Raw genomic sequence first — 24,392 nt, forward strand, 5'->3', positions numbered from 1 at the left:
TGCAATGCTGTTGCTGCTGATGCTGTGAATTTGATTGACGCGAACATGTCGGTGTGTTGGGGGAGCGCCGGGATACAGCGGATGATCTTCCAGAAGGGGAGTACGTGCACTCAAATCAGACGTTATCGTTAAGAAATATCACGTAGCGTTGTGTTTCTCCTGAATCATCAGTGACACAGATGTCTCAATCTGTGTTGCACTTCACAAGCGCGCCCTGGATCTAGCTGATGCCACGGCAGAGAGGATCTGATTTTATTTATCTTTTTCCTTCCTTCAATATCTGTGTATTATGGTAGAAGCTGGTACATCAAACAAAAACAGTGCAACCCTGATGAAAACACCGTCAGGATATCCAAAAACCGACAACAATGGAATCGCCTTATACTTAGAGTCTAGTTTTTCATGATCACTCACACCATTTTTCTTAAATGTAATTGACGCTCACCTATTTGTGCGTACTATCACAGTGTTTTCTAATCAGATCAGAGGAAAAAAGTAGCCTGCACATAGCAAAAGGACCACTGCTTACAAATGATGGACGAGGAGAATATGACCAATAGCGACGAGCATCATTTGAGTTTGCAAAAAGCCTTGCAGCAGTGCGAACTGGTGCAAAACATGATTGACATCAGCATCTCCAGTTTGGAAGGTTTGAGGACCAAATGTGCCACATCCAACGACTTAACACAAAAAGAAATCCGAACACTGGAGGTAAGCAAATGCGAGTATGTTCATATTTACACCCCAGTAGGCTACCCCCTGCATTTGTACAAGTGTCACGAGTGTGTGTGTTTGTGTGTATTTGTGTGTGTGTGTGTGTGTGTTGTGTGTGTGTGTGCACATTAAACAATTTTGCATTTTTAAATGTGTTCAAATGGAAAATTTCATCTCGTGGAATGATTGTATTGGATTTATATGCGTTCGCGTGCGGCGTAATAAGTGAATAAGCTCTCGCGCTGCAGCAGTGAGAGGCGCGATCTTGCGCATTCTGCAGGTGGAAGAAGGTGGCTCGTGCGCTCACGCTGCTAACATGGACACCGAAAGGGGCCTATTGTTGACATGAATTTACATCCTCATCCGCATCACTAAACAGCCGAACGTAGTCTACATTATAAGTATGAAAATATTCGAAATTTCGTTATGTAACAAGAACTACTGCATCAGATATTTGGTTGTGATACCATGCAAGTTTGTGTTTTGCATGTAGCTACTAGTGGTCAGCCAATTTGGGGTTTTCAATGACTGATGATGATACGAATATTTAGAAAGCAGGATGGCCGATATATAACTATAATCCAATTTAATGACCCGCTTAAAACTGACTCTTATTTCACAAACTATTTAATTATCTTGAAAAAATATAAACTTAAAAAATATATTGACAATTTATTTAATTTTATTATTATATATAATTATTTTTTTTTATCTCAAGGCCATCTTTAGGCCTATTAAGTTTGGCTGACTCAAGGTAGAGGTAAAACTTGTTAATTAAGGTCTTATGCTGGTTATCTCAAAATGGCCTGGCTGATATATCATTCTGTTACTAGTAAATAGCCTACAAAAAGACTTGATAAACAGTTGATCCTTTATGCACACATTTATTGTGATATCAAGCAGAAATTCGCTTTGAGTAGCCTATAGGAGCAAGTCACTCTTTTTACTCCAGTGAATATTTCTCAGGGTAGGTACATTTTTTAAAAGTCAAGTAGTCACATAAAACATCTTGACAACAAAATAGCTATTGAACATTTCAACTGTTGTCAAACTATATGGGGTTAAGTTACTTTATCACAAAAGGAATCTGCCATAAAATAGGCTAATACATAAACAGCTTTTCAAATAAATATATTCAGTAAAAAAAAAAGGAAAAATTTAAAAAGTATATCAGACCATTATTTTGACTAATAGAAATAGCAGAATATGTATAATTGTAAAACAAATTACAACCTGATTTGACCTGACATGTACATTATGAAAATACATTTGTTTACCCAACATCTATTAAACAAATGTGATATTCATAAATTATTCTACACTTATTCTAAAATATAATTGTTTCAACTTAAAAAGTACATTTTCGTGCTGCCTTAAAATGTAGTGACTTAAACTTAAAGTGATTTTTAGAATATAGGTCCATACAGTGCAAGTGAATGGGTGCCAACAATTTGAAGCTCCAAAATGCACATAAAGGCAGCGTAAAGGTAATCCATAAGACTCCAGTAGTTAAATCCATGTCTTCAGAAGCGATATGATAGCTGTGGGTGAAAAACAGTTTACTTGAGTCCTTTTTTACTTAAAATTCTCCTCCCTGTTCAATTGGTGGTGATATGTACGAAGAATTAGAATCGCCAAAAACAAAATAAGAAGAATGTGAAAGTGGAGGTTGACAGTAACACTGCAATTTTAATAATTTAATAATGCAGCAGTGCATGTGTAATGGTAGCCAGCTGGTAGCTAGCTGTACATTGTGTAATCCTCAATCCCCTGGCCTCAAGAGCACACTAGTGACTGACGCTAGGAGCTGTAGCCTTTTGCCTCCTTGTTAGTTTGCCCACCTCCCATGCCGGAGATGCCAGTTCGAATCCCATTTGGAGCAGGTTGAGCAGGATCGGTTACAATGGTGCCGTAACCCAGATGGGGAGTGAGGTTTGGGGGGAGTGTAATGGTAGCTAGCTGGTAGGTAGCTGTGCAGTGTGTAATCCTCACTCCCCTTGCCTCAAGAGGAGCACTAGCGACTGACGCTATTAGCTGAAGCTTTTAGCCTCCTTGTTAGTGTGCCCACATCCCATGCCGGAGACCTGTTTGGAGCGGGTCGAGCAGGACCAGTTACACATGCTGGGAATCTAAATATGTGAGAGTTATGTGTACATCCTTAAATATTGCTTTAGTTTGCATTGGATCACCCCTTTGCAGAATTCACAAATGCACAAAGTTTTAAAATGGTCCCCTCTTTGGGAGTTTGATGTGTAGGCCCTATGTTTCTTATGATAACCTCACTTGTCTCTATCTTATGCAACTTATTTAACCCTATTGTATAACATAATAGGCTACTTCTGATTATGATTGTGTGCTGTTATATTGGCTCACAAGTTACGATATTTCGTATGAGGAATTTCTCTATGATGCTTCTTGTTGTGACTTAGAGGCTTAAGTAATAGGGTGTGACATAAGAGGTGATCTTTCATGTTGGCTGACCTTTTAGCTATGTTTTCCCGGCCATCAGCCAGCATTAGTAGTTCTGCACTGAGTTCTAGACGTGGGGAAACCCATTTTCATTGGCTGCTGATTGCAGCCGTCACTAATGTCAAGATGTCACGATGAAGCACTTTGTTTGTTCATGTTGATGGAAGAATAATTACAAACATTAGATATTATCAGGGGTTCTTGCTTGTTTACATGATGATGGATGTGCATTACCATCCTGAATTTTCTAGGCACCAGTGATGTTCAAAGCGTAATAGCATTTGATTACGGTCACATGGTCATCCTTCTTTAGTATATACATGCAGTTTATTTCCAAAATATGATATTAAATTGTTCAAGGTTTAAAATATAATAACAGTTCTGACATTCTGAGATGTGGCATTTGGTAATGCCTATCTGTGATTTATGTTTAACAGTAGCCTACATGTTTGGGGTATTGAGTACCTTTGAAGCAAATACTTTTTGTAGTATTAGCATTGTGGACTTTTAGAAAGTAAAGTCTTGGTTAAAACATTTGTCACACTCTTACAATTTTTACATTTTTTGTCTACTAATATGCCCAATAGTGAATAGATATGCATCACAGGAGATTTATGTCATCAGTGTATTTTCTAGTAGATCTCAAATTATGTTCTGTTTAATAGAATTCTGTGATAGAAATTACATTTTTAAAGGGATAGTTCACCCAAAAATGAAAATTCTCTTATCATATACTCACCCTCATGCCATCCCAGATATGTATGACTTTCTTTCTTCTGTTGAACACAAATTAATATTTTTAGAAGAATATTTCAGCTTTGTAGGTCCTCACAGTTCAAGCAAATTGTCCAAAAAGCACATAAAGGTAAAATAAATGTAGTCCATACGACTCCAGTGGTTTAATCCATGTCTTCAGAAGCGCTATTGTCACATATTCCCTGTTGTCTTTTGTTTTTGTGCTTTTATGTTGAAGTTCTTGTTTAGTTCCTGTTTCCTGTTAGGTTTTTGTAGTTCTTTGTAGTTTCATTTTATGATTGGTTTTCCCCTGACTGTTTCTCATTCCCTGACTGTTTCTCATTCCCTGATGGTTTCCCCAGGTGTTCCTTGTTTTCCCTTGTGTATTTAAGCCCTTGTTTCCCCCAGTTAAATTGTCAGTTCATGCATGTTTGGTTATGCTCTATGCTAGGTTCACTGCGTTTTGATTTATTCTGTGCGTTCTTGTTTATTTGAATTCTGAGCTTTCTTATTTATTTGAATAAAGCTGCATATAGATCCTCATTCCTCGCCTACCTCATCACAGATATAATGGGTGTGGGTAAGAAACAGGTCAAAATATAAGTCTTTTTTTAGACTTGCCCAGTAGGTGGCGATATGCAAAACAAAAATGCAAATTGCCAAAACTAAAGAAGAAAATCACTGGTTTGATTCATGGCTTATCGCTTAATGGGTTAATAACCGTTTAATTAAAACATTTGGCCTGGACACTTTTGTTGACTTGGTAAACAAATACATTCAGGCTGCTTTTGAAGAAAAACTTTATTAGAGGGAAAAAATGTGTGTTGTGGAAATGACGCCATAACTGTAGGACAGACATATTTTATTTTTAGAAATCATTTCATCATTTGAAGTCTGGTTCTCAGACAAGGCTAAAACAATAAAATCTATAGAAGGCATTTGAAAAGTACCAAAAATAAATGATGAAGGCCTGGTAATAAATAATTTCCAATTACATTTTAAAGGTGCACTCAGTAACTTCTGTCTTTGTGTCATCTTGGACTTACACTGACACCTAGCGGCTTGGATGCAGCATCATTTAAATCAATAGTTTTCAGTTTCAGATGTCATTGTAGAAATGTAGTATTCACAGACAGCCATGATTACTTTAATGAGTGAAAGTGGCAAATAACAGGATGGTTACTGAGATTAAACGAGTAGTATTCGGCTGGTCATGTGATTCTAATATGGCAGCCCCCATGTGTGGACCCTCTCCATGTAGAATAAAACAGCTTTTATAAGGTTACTATGACTGGAAAAAAGATGCAATGAAAGTGAACGATGACTGCAGAAAAAAATTCTCCTTACCTTCTCTTTTGGCGATTTCTGAAGTAAAGAAAGTCATGTGGGTTTGGAGCAACATTATGATGGAATTAGCATTTTGTATTTCATGAACAATCCCTTTTGAAATAATTCAACTGTTCAATACACAATATACCTGAGACAGACACCAGAATAATCAAGGCATGTGCATTATGGCATGCAAAGAATTCATAACTGAGCTTTCAGTGTTGCCATGGGAGATCCAACTCTACACCAATGAAACTGAACAGACTGAAGATGTGGATTGACAATGTTCACTAAACTTATATGGCTGAAATGATCAAATAACTGATTGATATTTAGTTATTACCTTCACAGGCTGACATGCATCTTGGTGACATACCATTGCAGGATGATTGGTATAATGTCATTCTGCTCTTTTGTTAAAAGTGTGGGAGATTCCTCATGTTTCTGTGCAGAAAGTGATGCTTTTGGCTCACTTGTGGACATACACACACACACACACACACACACACACACACACACACACACACACACACACACACACACACACACACACACACACACACACACACACACACACACACACACACACACACACACACACACAAACATATTTGGCTGCATGTTGTGCATTTTGTAGTACACTTTGGCACATAAATAGTGAGGCTGAGTCTACATTATCTAATCCAAACCCATGGCACCTTTTTTTTCCTTCTATGGAACACAAAGGGAGATATTAAGTAGTATGTTAGTTTCTGTCAACAGGTAAGTGAATAGTGAAGTCATACTGGGTTGGAACAACACGAGGACATATACATTTAAATTCTCATATAAATTGCATAAAATGTAAACCAGCAATTATTGGCCATATATTAAAAAGAGCATTACATTTATGTTAAAGTTACATGGGCATGCCTACTGTGAATGTTTATGATTACTGTTTAGCCATCAAAGTAACGTTGTCTTAGTATTCCTGCTTGTTGCCCTGCACAAACACTGCAATGACATCACTATCTTGGGAAACTTGTCCAGTTTAGAATATTTATGTTTTTGCAACATGCTGAGAACAAGTTCAAAGAGATCATGAAATATTGAACAACATGAAGGACAGATAAGAATGCCAAGCATTGAATTTAGAGTTTGCCTACGGCGGCATATCTACACAACTACTCATACTTAACTTTTTTAACGTTGCCTTAAAAAAATAAGAAGAACATGTTTAACGTTGCCTTATAAAAGAAGAAAGAGTTACCTTGTTTGCTTAATTGTCATGAAAATTGCTTTTGAAAACTCTTTCAGAATGGTTTGAACTGTCGGAAAATGCCACAATTTCACTCCATATATTTTAATGTCTTGACATCTGAAAGGTTTGTGAGTCATAATAAATATAAGATGCTGTAGTGATATAATTTAGGTGTTATATAGAGTTTATTGTGTTTATTTCTTCCCATGTTACTATTACTCAATTCTTTCGTTCTTTTTTCTGTCTTTCATTCCAGGGCAAACTGGTGAAGTATTTTAGTCGGCAGCTGTCTTACAAGTGTAAAGTGTCCTTACAGGAACGGAATGTTGAGCTGGATGGATTCCCACGGCTGGGACACTGGTTCCGCATAGTTAACATGAAGAAAGAAGTTATTGAGGTATTGGACAATCCTATGTGTGTGTGTGTGTGTGTGTTTGCATATTTTTATCCCAAATCATGCTTTTAGTTTTCTTTTGAATTATTAAACATGTATTTATATGGTGTCCTCCTTTATTGCTTTGATATTTTGCATTATGGTATCATTTATTTGTTCTCTCCAGTCCATCAGCTGCTGTTTAATTCTGTATGGTTTGTTATCAGGGTCCAAAATTAACACTCCCTCAGGGCTAAATGGAAGTAAAAAAAAAAATAACGCTTTGGCTGCACTTGATTCAATCCACTATTCAACATGATGAATGAATGAATGAATGAACGTTACATTTATATAGCGCTTTTCTGACACAACACTCAAAGTGCTTTACACAGATAACGGGACTCTCCTCAACCTCCACCAGTGTGCAGTATTCACCTGGATGATGCCACGGCAGCCGTAGTGCGCCAGTACGCTCACCACACACATCAGCTATTGGTGGAGAGGAGAGGGTGGCTTGATAGAGCAATTAATGATGGCAGCCCCCAAAACTACAACATTGAAATTCTTCTAAACATTAAAAATGAACAAATATCCCCCTTTATATTCCTCTTGCACGAAGACACATAAAATAACACTGAATTTTGACATTTACTCCCATGCAAAGCATGCAGGAAACTAGAAATCTTTTGGCCAGTTTCAGTTATCCAAGCAAAAATATTCATGTTGCCTTAATGCAAATAGATTAAGTATAGCTTGCAAGACACATTTTAATAGTTGAATCAACTCAGTTATATTAAGTTCCCTTGGTTACATGCATTTTTTAGTAATAGGAACATGGGAGGATTGAGTAAAACTGACAATAGTGAAACTTCATTCTTTTGAGTGTAATGAGTAAACAAAACTTAAAATTTCATGCAAAATAATGCATGTTTTAAGTTTTAAGAATGTAAGAACGATAGTCTGACTCTTGTTTTTCTGAAATGAACGGTCAGCTACTACTAGAGGAAAGACTGACATACATAATTTTTTACTTCTTGTCTGATTTGCCATTAGAAGTTTGGCAAGAAAACAAAGTTATTTTATTGTCATAATTCCAGAGCGTGTTGTGATGCATTCCTGCTATTGAGCTAACACAAATGAAATGGCAAATCATCAGCACAATAAGACGTGTGCGGTTTCCTGTGTAATGTTTATTCTGTTGGTTCATGTTTTGATTCCATGTCTTTTATTATGAAAAGTTTAGTTCCTGTTTCCCTAGTCATGTGATGTCCTGTTTTCCCTCCATATTCATGTGTCTTGTTTTCATTGGTGTATTGATTCATTATGTTTGTCATTGATTTTAGTTTGGCAGTATTTAGTAGTTTCGAGTATTGTTTGTGTAGCATTGTGGTTGACTTGACTTGACTTGGCTTGGCTTGGCTTGGCTTGGCTTGGCCACAATGCTACACAAACAATACTCGACAATGGCAACATGAGGGCTTAAATACATGGATATGGGAAACATCAACCAATGAATTGACCGAACTATAAACAAGATAACAAGACAATGACCATGAACCAATTACATACCAGAACTAATAAACTAAAACCAATGACAAACTAGAACTGATAATAACATAATGAATCAATACACCAATGAAAACAAGACACGTGAATATTACCAGGGAAACAGGAACTAAACTTTTCATAATGAAAGACATGGCATCAAAACATGAACCAACAGAATAAACATTACATCCCGCCTGTAGGTAAGAGTGCAAAATGAATAATTCCATTGTTAAAAGGACAAAATTACTAAGGTAATTATGTATAATAGTAATATCTCTAAGGCTGTTAAATTGTTTAATTCAACCACAATTGGCAGTCATGGAAAAAGTTCCTTTTTATAGTCTGCCCTGTTAAATTAAGTGATGCGGTACCATATCTGACTGTGCACTTGCTTAAGAAGAACTTTTACTGCTCAAAATGTGAATCATGAAATGAAGAATTGATTTAATTAAATCATGTTGTTTACCATCATGTTTTATCCCAAGCTGATATTGATGTTAAGAAACTCTCACAAGACACTTACAATATTTCAGAAGCAAGCTGGGAAATACTGCTTCTAGACAATGTATAGTTATACATTAATAATGCTTAAAATGCTTTTGAAAATATAAATATTTATTTTATTATGCACAACAAATATTTTAGCTTATTTTAGGTAATTTTCATAACAAAATTCCATCAAATTGAATAGATTTTTAAATAAATAAATTTATTTAATTTCAATTTAATTTAGTTATTAAATTAAAATACATAAATCTTTAAATTATGTTTTTGTGTAAAAAAAAAAATATGATTAGTTAAGATTAGAAATTAGTTAAAAAAATGTCAGCGTTCCATATTTTAGAACTAATTATCACATGTTCAAATGGGGTGGCTGTGAGATGTTTGTTTATAAAAGCTAACAAGTGTATGTGGAGGTGAATAAAGCAAAAACACTCCAAAGAGGGAATAAAAACACTATAAATATACAACTGATCACAAAATGTCTCGTTGCATGTACAGAAATTTGAACATTGTGGCGTAATATCCAGGTGTGTACAGTATACGAGGGAGTATGTGGAAAGGTGTGCTTAAGTGTCACTAAATCAAGATCATTTGAGGGAAGTCTCTATATTTCTATATTTCTCAAATTTCCCTTCTGATGGATAGAGGCTTAGAATCACACTCTGTGCTAAACATCTGTGGCTTTAATTTTACACACATTAGTGCTGTTAGTTTTTAGTGTTAATGTTACAGTTGGGTAAGCAGCTGAGGTTTAGAGGTAGGACTTGGTCTAGAAAATGCCTTGAGTTTGTCTGCTTGTGCTAATTTAGCTGCTGTCCTCAGTGCTGAAGTGTTGCCGCTGTCCAATGTGCTGAAGCCCCCTGCTGATCTGGAGAAGGAGTTGCAGCTTTACTGAGATTACACTATAAAGAGAACAGTACATGTGTATGATTTAGATTTAGACTTTCTTTTATGTTACTACCAATAACATTATCAAAAATGTCATTTTACAAAAGCATTTACTATGGTGATGATGTTCATTGTTTGTATGCCCCATATGGAGTGATGTGGCCTAGTGGGTTGTGGGGTCATATCATACTCTTTTAAAAAAATAAAATAAATTATTATCCTTTTATTGTTTTTCACCTGAGGTACACATATAATGTTAGGTTTTGCACCATAACTGTCGTAATGTATTAACCATTAACAACCTCTTTCTGACACTTTTTGATACAGAATTAAACAGTCAACTATTTTCTGTTGATGTTCCTTTAAGACTTAAACTGTATGTAAACCCTCTATTTGCATATTCCTACTAATAGTTTAGGAGTTGCAGTCAATAGTCCAATTCTTGTAATAAGCTGGATAAAGATCAGTCAGACGTTCATTATTATTGTAGTGCACCCAGAATATTCATTTAATGCTCACGAGTAGTCAAGAAAACGTGGGGCCTGGGTAGCTCAGCGAGTATTGACGCTGACTACCACCCCTGGAGTCGCGAGTTCGAATACAAGGTGTGCTGAGTGACTCCAGCATGGTCTGCTTAGCAATCAAATTTGCCCAGTTGCTATGGAGGGAAGAGTCACATGGGGTAACCTCCTCGTGGTCGCGATTAGTGGTTCTCGCTCTCAATGGGGCACGTGGTAAGTTGTGCTTGGATCACGGAGAGTAGCATGAGCCTCCACATGCTGTGAGTCTCCGCGGTGTTACGCGAGCCACATGATAAGATGCGCGGATTGACTGTCTCAGAAGTGGAGGCAACTGAGACTTGAGTAACAGCACCACCACTAGGACCTATTAAGTAGTGCGAATTGGGCATGCCAAATTGGGGAGTAAAGGGGACAAAATCTTTTTGATATATATATATTATATTTTTATATATTTATTAATGTCATTATTATTATTATTATTATTATTGCTTCATTAGTTTTTATTTTTGGATGTTAAAGTAATCAAAAGAATTTCAAAAGAATACCTGTGTTCTCTTTAGGCCGAAAACCGAAATTTTATGGCATTTGGACCTTGTTACAAATAAACAACAACCATTGTTTTTGATGCTGGGAGACAGAAACAGCACAAAGTTGGCCAAACTTTCCAATAAACATCCAAAATATTATACTTATTGTTAGATTATGTATAATACAGTACAGGTATCTTTCACTTTAGGTGTTTAAAATTGATGTATCTATCTTATGGATTTCCTCCTTAATGCCATCCTGTAAAATGTTTTGTTGGGTAATCTAAATTGTGCTTTATATGGTAACATCGAAGTTAAATGTTATTACGTTTTTCAGTGTAATGTGGGTGGGCCAAACTTCTTAATACAGAATAAGTATTGTTGATGTGCACATGTTGGCGGTCAAGTAAAATTTTTGCATCTGTCAAAGTTACAGAATGAGCTGTTTAGCAGCTTATTTTGAATAGATGGTCTTTTTGGACTGGGAAGGAAGTTTGGAGCACTGAAAAATGTACAGTATGTTCACTTAGTAAGTTCACGATATGATGCTGCGTAACTAAAGGGCTGTGGGGTTTAACCCTGCACTGTAAAAGTGTACTTTAAGTAACTTTTAAATGACTTGTTAGTAACTGTATGTGTTGTGCATTCATGTCTTTGTTTCAGGAAATCGCTCCAGGAGAGCTGACTCTTGAGGCTCTATTGGACATGTCTGATGAGCAGGTGTGCGAGTCACTGCAGAAGTTTGGAGCGAGTGATGAAGAATGTGCTCGTCTTAATGCCTCACTCACATGTCTACGATCAGCACACAAATCTGGTGAGTTCAGAAGACACTGCTACAAATATAACCAGACTATACTGTTATATGTTACTATGTCAGTACACATTTTTGGGTGCTTTTATGTAGTGAAAAAAAAGGAGACAAAGAACAGTGATTTAAATATTTTTCAATACACAGTAATCTTTGCATATGAAACAGGTACAAATTAAATAGAGGCAGTGATCTGCTTCAGGTTATTTTATAAACATATAAAATAGTTTTTGCCAGAGATAAGAATCTGTTACTGGTTTTGAGGATATCAAATGACTGTTATAAACTTTATTCAGGCTATAATAGATGATATCGTGGGATCGTGGAACCGTTCATATTACACAACTGTCTGTTTTGTCATGGAAGTCGTAGCGTTTTCAAATTACACGACGAATCGGCAACAGGGCTGAACACATTACAAAACATTTCATTATTGACAAATCCCCGACGACTCTGCCTGGACTCCAAATTACGTTTCACAACAGAGTACACGCGAGAAGTGATGCGAGATACGAAAACAAATGCATGATCATATGTTATGCATTTCAGAATATGATGTGTATGTTTTTAATCATATAATATATTGGTTACAAGATGAAAAATGAGCTCCTACTGAAAAATCGACCTATTTGCTCACCTGACTGTCCAAGAGAATTGGCAATTTCTCTGCAACTCTTCTCTTCCTCCACCCGGTTGTGGTACAGTTCATGAAACATCAAATAGGCGCTGGTGCTCCTGCCAATGTTCCACACATTTTTACTCCATTTCTTCGGTCTGATGAGACTTTCTTGATACCATAGCCATGCTAGTTGATGTTCTGTTGCAGGTACATCAGGACTCCTCCCACTGAAACTTCCCCTGCCCCGTTTCTTGCTCTCTCATTGGCTGTAAGTCAATGCTGCAGTTGTATTCAGTCAAAACATATTTCTCATTGCACGATTTGGATTCTCTCAGATTGCATTTTGAAAGTTCAAATATTGCAATCGTTGCTCACGTGAGCGAGCTCCGATTTGCCTATGATTTCAGGCTTTTGTCAGCGATCTCCACAAAACTGTTGGCAAGCGACAGTTGTAGTGTAAACTCTGCATTACTTGAGCAAGAGCGCAGTTGTACTGAATTGCTAAAAACAAGTTTTGGTGAATAATATTTTCAAGTTGACCTTTTTAATACATGAATAATAGGAATGAAGTTCAGTTAAGAACTTTGAAAATATTCTTGAATGTCTCAGTGGTTCCCAACCCTTTTCCTGTATGTCCCCCAACACTGTACATTTTGTAGATCTCTTTTTTCTGAAACACCCAATTCAGGTCTTGGAGTCTCCACTAACGATTTGATGAGTTGAATCAGGTGTGTTTGGTTAGGGAGATATCCAAGAAGTGTAGTGTTGGGGGGCCTCCAGGAACAGGTTTGGGAACCACTGTGAAGTGAAGCTTTGAAGTTGTTTTTTTTTTTCAAAAGATTTCTTGTTTCAGAGGGGGTTAATTTTTGGTTTCATTTTAAAGAACATTTTCCAATATTTTCAATGATATAGATTATGATAAATTCTGAGACTATCAGCCTAAGAAACTGCTGGCCCAGGAAACTAAACTTGAGCCACAAATGTTCTCTTTTTCTTATTTTTTTGATTTGACATTATATATCTCAGGGTGTAAATAAGGTGGCTCAGAAAAACTACTTTTGTTTTGTTCCCAATCATGTCAAAATTATAAAAATATTGTATCGTAGTGTTTAAAAACATCTCCAAGTGTCCAAAAGCCTCTCCAAACAAAAACTAGAATGACTAAAACGTATTACAGCATTTCCGATGAAGTCATGTGATCCTGGAGACCTTTTAGCCAGATAGCTTATTATGTGCAGTGTGCACATTGTGCTTCGTGTGGATTATCTAATGATCTATGCATTCAATTACGATGTGTATAGCTTCGTTTGACGGAAACCCTCTACTCTTAAGTAACAGTATGATATTTAATATTCTGTTTATTTTTTGTGACATGAAAAAGCGTCTTATAAACGACACCTGTTTTCATGTAACATGAATGTCAAAGACATATACTTAACTATTACTTGATATATTTGTGTCTGAGTAAATCATAGGCTAGTTGTATATAGGCTAGTTGACTCTTTTATAGTTATGTGCTTTTGTGATGGCTTATATGTTCAGCTTCCACTGTTTAAGTTCTTCTTTTGTAGGATTGCTATTGAGCACTTACCTCACATATTTGCATCACATATTTGTGAGACTCATATTTGAGAACTATGATTAGTGTGCTGGCACTGTGTGATAACTTATCCTGTTATATTTGTGGAAATCTAAAATCCTGAAAATTTGAGGAAGGTTTACATGTCAAATACTGTGTATTGATGTGTGAAGATCAAGTCCTGTAGTAACAGAGAACGTCCAGTAGAGGTCATCCCATCCTTGAGTTTGATTTAGTTTGGAGAGTTGTAATGGAAAAATAGAACTGAATTCAACTCAGTTATTATATTGCCACATTCTACACTTTTTGTAGCATATTGTTACATTGACTTATAATGCTTGTCTAAGCATACACAGTCATACTTTAGTTTTACATTATCATATTCCAATCTCTCTGTCTGACCCTTGAAATAAAAAAGTGTTTTTGCTTCTGTAGTTTTAGAGATCAAATCTTCTCTGTTGGAGTGGTTCACACTGTCTCTCATTAGGATGGGCCAAGTTGCTGAATATCCGACGGTTTAAATAACCAATTTTTGCAGGTTTTTTTTTCCAATAAGTATTCACTGTGCAACAAAGAGGGAACTTTGTGTTGTGAACATCAGAGCATGTCTACGTAGTAGGGAACAATGGGCTAAAGGCACTTTTAAATTGTATTTTCTCCCAAAACACAAACCAGGAACAAAAACCACAGTATTACCTTAACACCTGTTTGTCACTATGTAGCTAATGAGAATCCTTGAAATGATCACATTTATTTTGAGAAAAAAATCCTTATTTGTTATTTTTAGCTTTGTTCAAGGTGATTGAATTAAACGTTTTTAATACATGTCCAATAAGTGAAAGCATAGTATTTGAGGTAAAAGCCCCCCTGTGGCAGGGACTAAAGACCCCCATAAAACACATTGATTTTATTAAGTGTTACGAATAGATTTATAAGGAAAATGACTGATCCAATCACAATGGAGATTCATTTGTTCATAGAATACTTGAGATGTTATGAAATGCCAAATGTGATCGACATTAATAGTAAATTGTTCATCCTTTTCTGAAGTGGTTATTTTACAATAACTGTTGCCCTATACTTACATGATTTCACTATAATCCCCCTGGGGAGCTTTTATGACAATTTTTGGGTAAAAGGCTCCTTCACCACCTTAAAAATAATAATAATTAAAAAAAAATAATCAAAGTAACTTAATGTTATTTTTTCCCCCACATAAATTGCACATTTTCCTTAAGGGCCTGATGAACCCTAGAACATAGAACCTTTGTATTTCAAAAGGTCAGGGAATATTTTGTTTTCCACAATTTGGCCCATTTTAAAGTAAGTTAAAGTTTACATAGAAACAAAATAAACAAATAAACAATCACCTCATGTAGAATGTTTGTAAACAGTTTCTATGTGTTTCTCTAATAGAAAACAAAATGAAAAACTGAAAATTAGGGTACAAAATGAAGAAATAGAAGAGGTATTTTTTTTAGGTATTATTTTGGATTCACAACTCTTATTTGATAAACATATAAATAAACTTTATAAAAGGTAAAAATAAGCATAAAGTGTTTCAAATTGATAAGGCAGTACATTTCAATGCAGGAAGCTCAGCGTTTTATGCATGCAATGATTTTGTTCCACATTTCATATTGTAGCAATGTTTGGAATCAAACAAGTCAGTCCACAATAAATTATAATTTTACTATATAATCAGGCTTTAAAAATCATGGATAGTAAACTAAATTGATGGCATCATTGTATGTAAATATATTGTAAGGGGGTTAAGGGAAAGGAGGAGGCGAAAACCAGCTTGGCAATATAAATAATAGTTTAATGATAAACTGAACCAAAAACACACAAATATAAACACACAGAGCAGCTGCCTGTAATTGTCTCTCTCTCTCGAACTGTCGTCACTGGCTGCATTTATCCCTCGTGCGCCCCCATCAGGCTGATTGGGGACTGGGCGTGCGTTGTTCCATCCCCCGCCCTCCTCCGCTCTACATATATTTATCAATATAAAAACAAGGAAAACAAAAACTCAAAAAGTTCTTAGTTTTTATATTTTTATACAACCCCAATTCCAAAAAAGTTGGGACAGTATGAAAAATTTATGTTTTACCTTGTGAATTTCATTTTTTCATTTTTATTTTTTTAAATGTACAGTAATTTCAAATCTGAGGATTGAAACATGCTCCAAAAAGGTTGGGACAGTTGAGTGTTTACCACTGTGAAACATCATCATTTCTTCTAATAACACTTATTAAGCATATGGGCACTGAAGACACAAATTTATTACATTTAGAAAGTGGAATTTCCCCCCATTCATCCATTATGCAGGTCTTCAGCTGCACAATACGGAGTCTTCGTTACCATATGATATGCGTCATAATGTGCCACACATTCTCAATTGGAGACAGGTCAGGACATTTTCAAAAACAATTAAATTCACAAGGTAAAACATAATATAATGCTTAGTTGTAGTGCTTTCAATATAGCAAAGGATGAATATAATTTACACATAACTCCTTTCTGTTTTTATTAGCATTTTTCATACTGTCCCAACTTTTTCGGAATTGGGGTTGTACATTTTTCATACACAAAACTAGTTTTTAAATATTTTTACAACAAAGCCTCACAGGTGCTTTGTAAATTTGTTAACAAACACACAGGATGGTAGCAGAACAACCAGCAGCACAGTGAATGGTAATTGTAGGATTGACTATTGAAGAATAACAGGGGTAAAGGGTTTTTTCTGTGAAGGGTTCTCAACTTTGGAACATGTTACCAATTGAAATAAATTCAATACAAGATATAAAATCTTTTACAATAATGCTTAAGTGCTTGCTTAAAAGAAACCAGAGCTGTACTCATTTTAAGGGCCCGAGCAAAGAGGTGCGAGGACCCAATTGTATCTACTCCGTTTATTATTATTTCATATTCTTTTTTCCAAAGTTACTGTAATTGCATTTTTGAGGGCCTAAACATACTCGAAAACTCACAAAACTTTGGACATGTGCCAGAAGTGGCAAAAATGTACATCTGATATGGGTTTCAGAATGAGTAACATGTGTAACATGCCAAGACCTAGAAATAAGTGTCTTGGACCCAAGCCCTAAGCTCACACATTTTGATTTCGCTCTCCAATATTTTATCAATATTTGCCATTTCCAGGCCTCGTACTTTAACGAACTCCTCCTAGAGATTTAATCAGATCAACATCATATTCGGTCAATCTTATCTAAAGGCCTTTGTGACTCTAAATTGCCAAGCTTTTGAGTTTCTTTGAACGGCGTGTCCGTGACGGCCGTGCTTAGTTCGATGTTTTGCCATGAAACAGGAAGTTGTTGTAACTCAAACATACAATGTCCAATCTGCTCCAAACTTCACATGTTTGATGAACAGCCCCAGCCTGAATACACCTACATGCCAATATTAATTTATAGTCATAGCGCCATCTAATGGCAACAGAAAGTGACATGTTTTGATGTATAGTTATAAAAGTCGTATTTGTTGTGAAGTAATAAGTGTCTTACCTTCTAGTCAGACACATCTGAAGTAGGCCTACTAAACTGCCTGAGAAAAATGCATTGTCTTGTTTAAATATGTGCTGTGATATTCTTAACTCTTAACTCTCCTGTCCTCTCAAAATTACATACAAATACATGACCTGAACAATGAAATACATTATAACATTAAAAGTGCTAAAAAGTGCTACAAATATTGAATGCCGTTCCCCTGGCACAGCAGCCCCAGCATGCACCAGGGTGCGAGGGCCCTTTAATCACTGCTTGCAGCTTTATTTATTTTTTTGTACTGTCCTTATACAAACAAATACATACAAAATGTAATTGCTGTATTAGAACAAATAACACATTTATCTTGAGTTTAAGCAACATGCCTTAAATTTAAAAAATAAAAATATATTTTTTTGTGTGTTGGCAAGTACAGTGTTATTAGTTTTGTGTCTGGATCTCATAATTGCAACTCTTAAAAGAAAAGAAAAGAAAAAAACATCCAGATGTATCTTTCTTAGTAAACTGCCATGAGCTTAAAGGCTGTTTGTTTACACATACTGTGTGATAACTCTGACTTTGTTACTGTAATTTGAGTGTGGTTTGCCACGGGAGGGCAGTGTAGTATCACACTCTGAAATACAGCACAGTTTGATAACAGCATTAGGTAATGGCACACTTGATTTATCAGACGGATCTCTTCTGCATTGTTTATTTTATACCTCCACAACATGAAGCTGATTAGAGTTGCTCTAAGGTTTGATTAAAGGAAATGTCTCTGAAGATGTTGAATTCTCATTCAATGCCGTCACTGCTGTTTGATGACGTTAGAAGAGATTGATGACTGATGTCAAATCATATGAAGGACGTGTGCAAAGCATTGAACTATAAATTGATCCATTTATCTCTAAAATTTAGACTGCTACTGACATTGAGAGAATGTGCAGATCAGATCAGTTCATCTGCACCAGTGCATGCATTGTATACCAATACTCAGTACTGTATGTCTAGCAGCAAACATGTTTTGCAAATTCAGTGTTGCATATGATTAGCTATAGACCTATATATTGGCCAGTTCGATCCGTCAGCTGATATATGGGCATTTTGAGATTGTCTGCATTGGCTGATAAAAGTACCTGCTTGGCCAGTAAACAAATGTGACAGCCTTGTCAATAGATAATGCACACAAAGTGTAAACATTTTGAGTAACTATTGTTCAAAATAACTTTTAAATGAATTTCAGAAATCTTATTTGCAGCTCATTTGCTTTAAATAACTTATATAATATTACGTATAATGGTATTATTCTCATATTATAATAAATTAACCTAATTTCTATATATTAGCCTTAAAAAACTATATCAGTCAACTACTATATACGATATTGCTCTTTATAATTCTCCAGTTCATTGGCGTTTTTGTTTTGTATTAATTAGTTAACAATGACACAAGCATATTTTGTCACAAAAACGTGGATTTTTGTTTTGATATCATTTCATTTTTGTAAAAGAATAACTGACGTTCTCACTCAGATATTCTGCAGAATGTCTGTGTTGTATAAAACCCGGCAAACAGAGGGCTGCAAAGCTCTTTCAATCAGATTGTATATTACATAAATGTTATAAAAAGGATTTAGAAAAACAGAACAACGAACAATTTTGGCATATTCTTTAGCTGGTGAATTATATCACATATATACGGCTACTTAGCATGATCCTCGTTGCGCTGTTCTCAAGTTTAACTTTTATTTGAGTTTATTCTACTTCTATTTGAATGTTTGTTTAAAGGCTTTCCACCCATCTTCTCCAATTGTCACAACAGGTATCTCTGAAGTAATAAGATATAATGCAATTTGTTGTCATTGAAGCTCTTCCCCAATTCTACAGTACCCTCCCTTCCTGTCTATCTTCCCTCTGTTGAGACTTTAGGTAGCGCTCAGTGTAGTCGCCCTGGAGTGTCTGAAATTTCTCAAACACGGATTCCCCGCTGTGATAGAGCGTTAACCGCCAGTTGCACCACAGAAATTGAGATCAGCTTGGATTGCTTTGTTTAAAGAACGGCTTAAAGATGCTGTTGGGCTTTTAGGAGGCTTGTAGCATGCTGAGGACCCTGCATGAGAGGCTGTGCGGAGGGGCTGATTCCAGCCGCCAGAGGAGTGTGGTGTATAATTTAGAAATCACACCGATCTTCATCTGGGGTTCTCTCTTTCTGTTTCTCTTTCTCAGACAGTCTTTGTACCCCCTTTGTTCCCGTCTTTGCTGTTTATTTATTAAGACCCTGATTTGTTTCAATTCTCTGTCTTTGCCTCCTTGTCTCTCTTCCTCTCATCACGGCTGGGCGATACAATGAATATTCACTGTATAGTCATGAATATATTTTTGTATAATATTTCATTTTACTTGCGATATAAAGTTAGCATCATTGCAAATTTTGCGATGATTTTAATGTGCTTTTTATTTAGCCATTAAGTTTCTCGTGAGTGACCAGTGTTGGCTAAGTTACTCAAAAAGGTAATCCACTACAATTACTAATTACCTCCCTAAATTTGAATCAGATTACTTTACTGGTTACTTGGTCATAAACTAATCACATTGCTCATTTCTAAACTTTTAAGTTACTATCTAAAACACTTTTCACAGAAATATTTTAGTTTTTCCTCTCAATGAATTATAATATAATTAAATATAATTAGTCTCTATTTCCTTCTAGTTCATTATCATACACCCTTCAGCTGTCACACAAACTCAAACAGACTTACGTATGAACATATTCATTCCTATTTTAAATATATTAAACGTAAATAATAATATTTTAGTAGTGTATAACCCAAGTAATGTACTCAAAAGTAATTAACTTTTTATTGAACGTCAGTAGGCTAACTGTAATCTGATTGCAAGAATTTAAAATGTAATGTGTTGCACTGTGGTTTGGATTTAAAAGTAATTCGATTACAGTAACTACTTAATGTTTTCATTTCCATGGCCAAAAGTTGTTGAGCAGGGGTCGTTTTCATTGTTGAGGGGTTTTCGAGCGAGGGGATCGCCAAACTGGATCACGTGACCTTAAAGCCCAGCCACGGGTCCCTGGTAGTCAAGGGCCCCTGGGCACTGGCCCCATTGGCCTTGTCGGTAATCCATCCCTGGCCTCAGCAGCTGTATTACAAACCTCACCGCAGCTGTGGTACCTAGTTTTTTTCCTCTAATTAATGCTAGGGTAATAATACACAAAGTATAATGCTATAAATTTACACTAATTAATAATAATAAAAAAAATGGAAATATATATAAAAAAATGGTTACATGATTTACGGTGCTACATAAGGCAGAAATGCGTCATCACAGTCTGTGAAAAGGGTCCATTTTATTCATCCTGTAATAAGTGCACTGTAAGTCGCTTTGGATAAAAGCGTCTGCCAAATGCATAAATGTAAATGTAAATTAAAAACCTTGGTAACTTTAGTGTGTACTGTCTGCCACGTGAACTGCATCGACGTGCCCTGTGTTTGATGCCTGTGCCATGTCCTAGCCGCGACGTGACACGGTGTGCGCTTCTCGTCCGTGTGCAGCCATCTTCTGGCTGTTTCAGAATGATCTGTATATTGAAAAAAAAAAAAAACTTTGAACAAATATTGAGATCTAACGAAGCATACAGTACTGTATAAAATATATATATACAGTATATTTTTGCTATATCACCCAGCTCTACCTCTCACGCTCCTCCTTACTAGCCTGCAAGCTTGGCCACTTTAACTCAGCATCTGTTTCCAGCTCTCTCCTTCTCTCTTTTTGCTCTCTCTCTTTCTCACACTCTGGGTCTGCAACTACTAATGGGCATCTTGGAAAGGTATGAATATAGGAGCTCCAAGAATATAAGGAGTAAGGCAAGGGTGTTGGGCTCATCAGGGAGGACACTAAACTGATTTTGTGATTTTTAGTGAGAATAAGACCTCACACCTCTCTGCTCCCCAGAGCAAAAACTAATCAAATTAAACTGGGTTCCTTGAGGCAAACTAACGCAACTAACTATTTTAGATTCAGAATTGCTGTAAAATGTAAAAATCTGCAAACCTTAAGGAGCTATTTCTACATGATCTGACCTATGTGAAACACTCATTAAAAAAGTTTAACTCCTAAAGACATGGATTGTAATTTTGCAATATATGTAGGAAATCATGACCACTCATTAAAAATAACCTTATAAAAGCTATTTTATTCTACATGGAGAGGGTCCGCACATGGGGGCTGCCATTTTAGAATCACATGACCAGCCGAATACTTACCTCAGCAACCATCCTGTTATTTGACACTTTCACTCATTAATTAAAGTAAACATGGCTGACTGTGAATGCTCAACATGACAAAGCAGTTGCAATATTGAATTGAGCATTACACAGATAAGGAAGTAAGCGATTTTATAACACTGAAATCATGTTAACATGTATAATGTTTAAGTCTGACTAAACTTGTGAAACGGTGTGTATTTGAATGTTTATGGACTGGCTCCATTCACTGTACCCACATTTTTGTGATTATCAGCATTATGCAACAAATACTGTTGATTGAGTTTAAGTTGTATTGAACCTGGAATTTTCCTTTAAACTAAATTTTTTGTCTCAAATATAATCAGTCAATTTAGATAATAGTATATCTAACACATTATCTAAAAATAGTTCAATTGTGCATACTTCCTCCAATTCCTAGCTTTTTGTGGCTTCTTTTCAATAGTAGTTATTTTATTTATTTCCTTATTTTAAATGTATCCCCTTTTCTCCACAATGTGGAATGCCCAATTCCCACTTCTTAGTGGTTTCTCATGGTGGCGTGGTTACTCTCCTCAATCCAGGTGGGGAGGACAGGTCTCAGTTGCCTCTGCTTCTAAGACAGTCAATCCGCGTATCTTATCACGTGGATCGTTGTGCATGACACCACGGAGACTTACAGCATGTGGAGGCTCGTGCTACTCTCCGCGATCAACGCACAACTTGCCATACATCCCATTGAGAGCGAGAACCACTAATCGTGACCATGAGGTGGTTACCCCATGTGACTCTACCCTCCCTAGCAACCGGGCCAATTTGGTTTCTTAGGAGACCTGGGACCTCACTCAGCACACCCTGGATTCGAACTGAGAGACTCCAGGGGTGGTAGTCAGCGTCAATACTCACTAAACTACCCAGCCTCCCACAATAGACTCATAGACATTTAAACATGATTTTAGGATTGAATTGAAGAGTTGGTGTACCACACAGCTGTTATGAGGGGCACGCTGGGGGATGCACTCAGATATTTATGAACTAAGGAGGTGAAGCAATTGAAAAAATATTTATCACTGAGATAAATGCCTTATAGTAGTGGTCTGCTCAAATTTGTCTTGATGAGTTTGTTGGTTTGGTGTTGAGTCATAATTGGGATTCTAATTACGTGTGACCTTATTTAACCCACAATACTCCATTTGCAGGCTTCCTCATGCTAAATGCTGCTTATCTTCCTTTTAAGTGTTAAAAGGGATGTGTTTCTTCAGTTGCTAACAAAAGCAAAATAGCCTTAAGAATAAACCATTTATGCATACTAATATATTGAAAAGGTGGTTGTTTTCATTAAAAAGCATGCACAATTTACCCTAATCTTAACATTTAAACTTAACTGAAAGCATCCTTAGTTACAGGGAATTTCTGCAAGTCATTTCAAAATATATGGCATGTCTCTCTATCTCGCTTCCTGCCATTTTATGCCTGTCAATATTCTGTCTATTCTGACTGCAGAGAGCTTGTATAATTATCAAATTCTTTAAACAAGTATTGATACGAGTATTGAAGTCATATTCATAGTCCTAATGTCATAAAATGTTATTATTAGAGCAGGGGTCGACAACCTTTTTGACATGAAGTGGCGACAACATTATACCACAAATGCTGTCGATTGAGCTTAACTTGTATTGAACACGGAATATTCCTTTAACACAGTTAATGACACAAATTTGATTAGTGACTTAGGAATTTGTGTGGAATTTTATGTAATATATATTTTTTAATTCTTTGTTAATTTTCAAGTTTAATTTAGGTTTGAACCACACTAATATCATTTCCCTTAATAGTAGGTGTGGTGGTGGCAGAAGGTCGCTGGTTCAATCCCCACAGCCACCACCATTGTGTCCTTGAGCAAGGCACTTAACTCCAGGTTGCTCCAGGGGGATTGTCCCTGTAATATGTGCACTGTAAGTCGCTTTGGATAAAAGCATCTGCCAAATGCATAAATGTAAATGTAATAATGTGAGGGACTTATTATATAAATAATATGCTAGTTTTTCTCTCTCGCTGTCACGTGCCAGTGCCACCCCTCCATGTGCCAATGATGACACGCGTGTCATAGGTTGCCAACCCCTGTAATAGCACATATGTTATTTAACTTAATTAGGATATTACTTGTGTTGTGATGAGCAAACTGTGGTGAGAATGAGTTGTCTTGACACATCTAGCTGTTGGGTGATATTAATGGGAGTGTCTTTGTCCTTTGATAATCACATTGTCGATCAAGCTTCTAATAGAAGTATCTATGCCTCCCTTTGTAGTGGTTTTGTAAGACACTGTTGCCAGGCAATGGATATGACTGCAGATGCGTTGTTTCAGAAATGTTTACTCGATCACATTAGGATTCGCTGGATCATTATTGGTCAACGTTCCTTCTTTCTTTTGTTTTCTGGCTTGGACATTAGCTGTCATAAAAGGGATAGTTCACCAAAAATGAAAATTCTGTTGTCATTTACTCACCGTCATGTTGCTCCAAACCTGTATAACTTTCTTTTTTTTGTGTTACACAAAAGGATATTTAAGGTAGAATGTTAGTCTCAGTCACCATTCACTTTCATTGAATCTTTTCCCATAAAGTGCAAGTGAATGTGTGGTGGCTGTGGCTAACATGCAGCCTGGCATCTTCTTTTGTTGTTCCACAAAATTTTTTATCCATCTCTACTTGCAGAGCCGGCCCGTGGGTTGTTGGTCCATTGGCAAAATCATGAAAATGGGCCCCCCGGTGT

General features: G+C 36.3%; 1 protein-coding gene across 1 annotated transcript in view; it reads left to right on the forward strand.

Moving 5' to 3' along the window:
• ksr2 (kinase suppressor of ras 2) overlaps positions 1–24,392 on the forward strand; it is a 125,506-nt gene continuing 101,114 nt past the window's right edge. The window contains exons 1-3 of the mRNA XM_052104876.1: positions 1–711; positions 6,744–6,884; positions 11,512–11,662. Coding sequence (XP_051960836.1) covers positions 532–711; positions 6,744–6,884; positions 11,512–11,662 — 472 coding nt within the window. The 5' untranslated portion in view covers positions 1–531. The remainder of the gene's footprint in view (positions 712–6,743; positions 6,885–11,511; positions 11,663–24,392) is intronic.

Source organism: Xyrauchen texanus, chromosome 3, assembly GCF_025860055.1.
Source record: "Xyrauchen texanus isolate HMW12.3.18 chromosome 3, RBS_HiC_50CHRs, whole genome shotgun sequence".
Classification (NCBI taxonomy): domain Eukaryota; kingdom Metazoa; phylum Chordata; class Actinopteri; order Cypriniformes; family Catostomidae; genus Xyrauchen; species Xyrauchen texanus.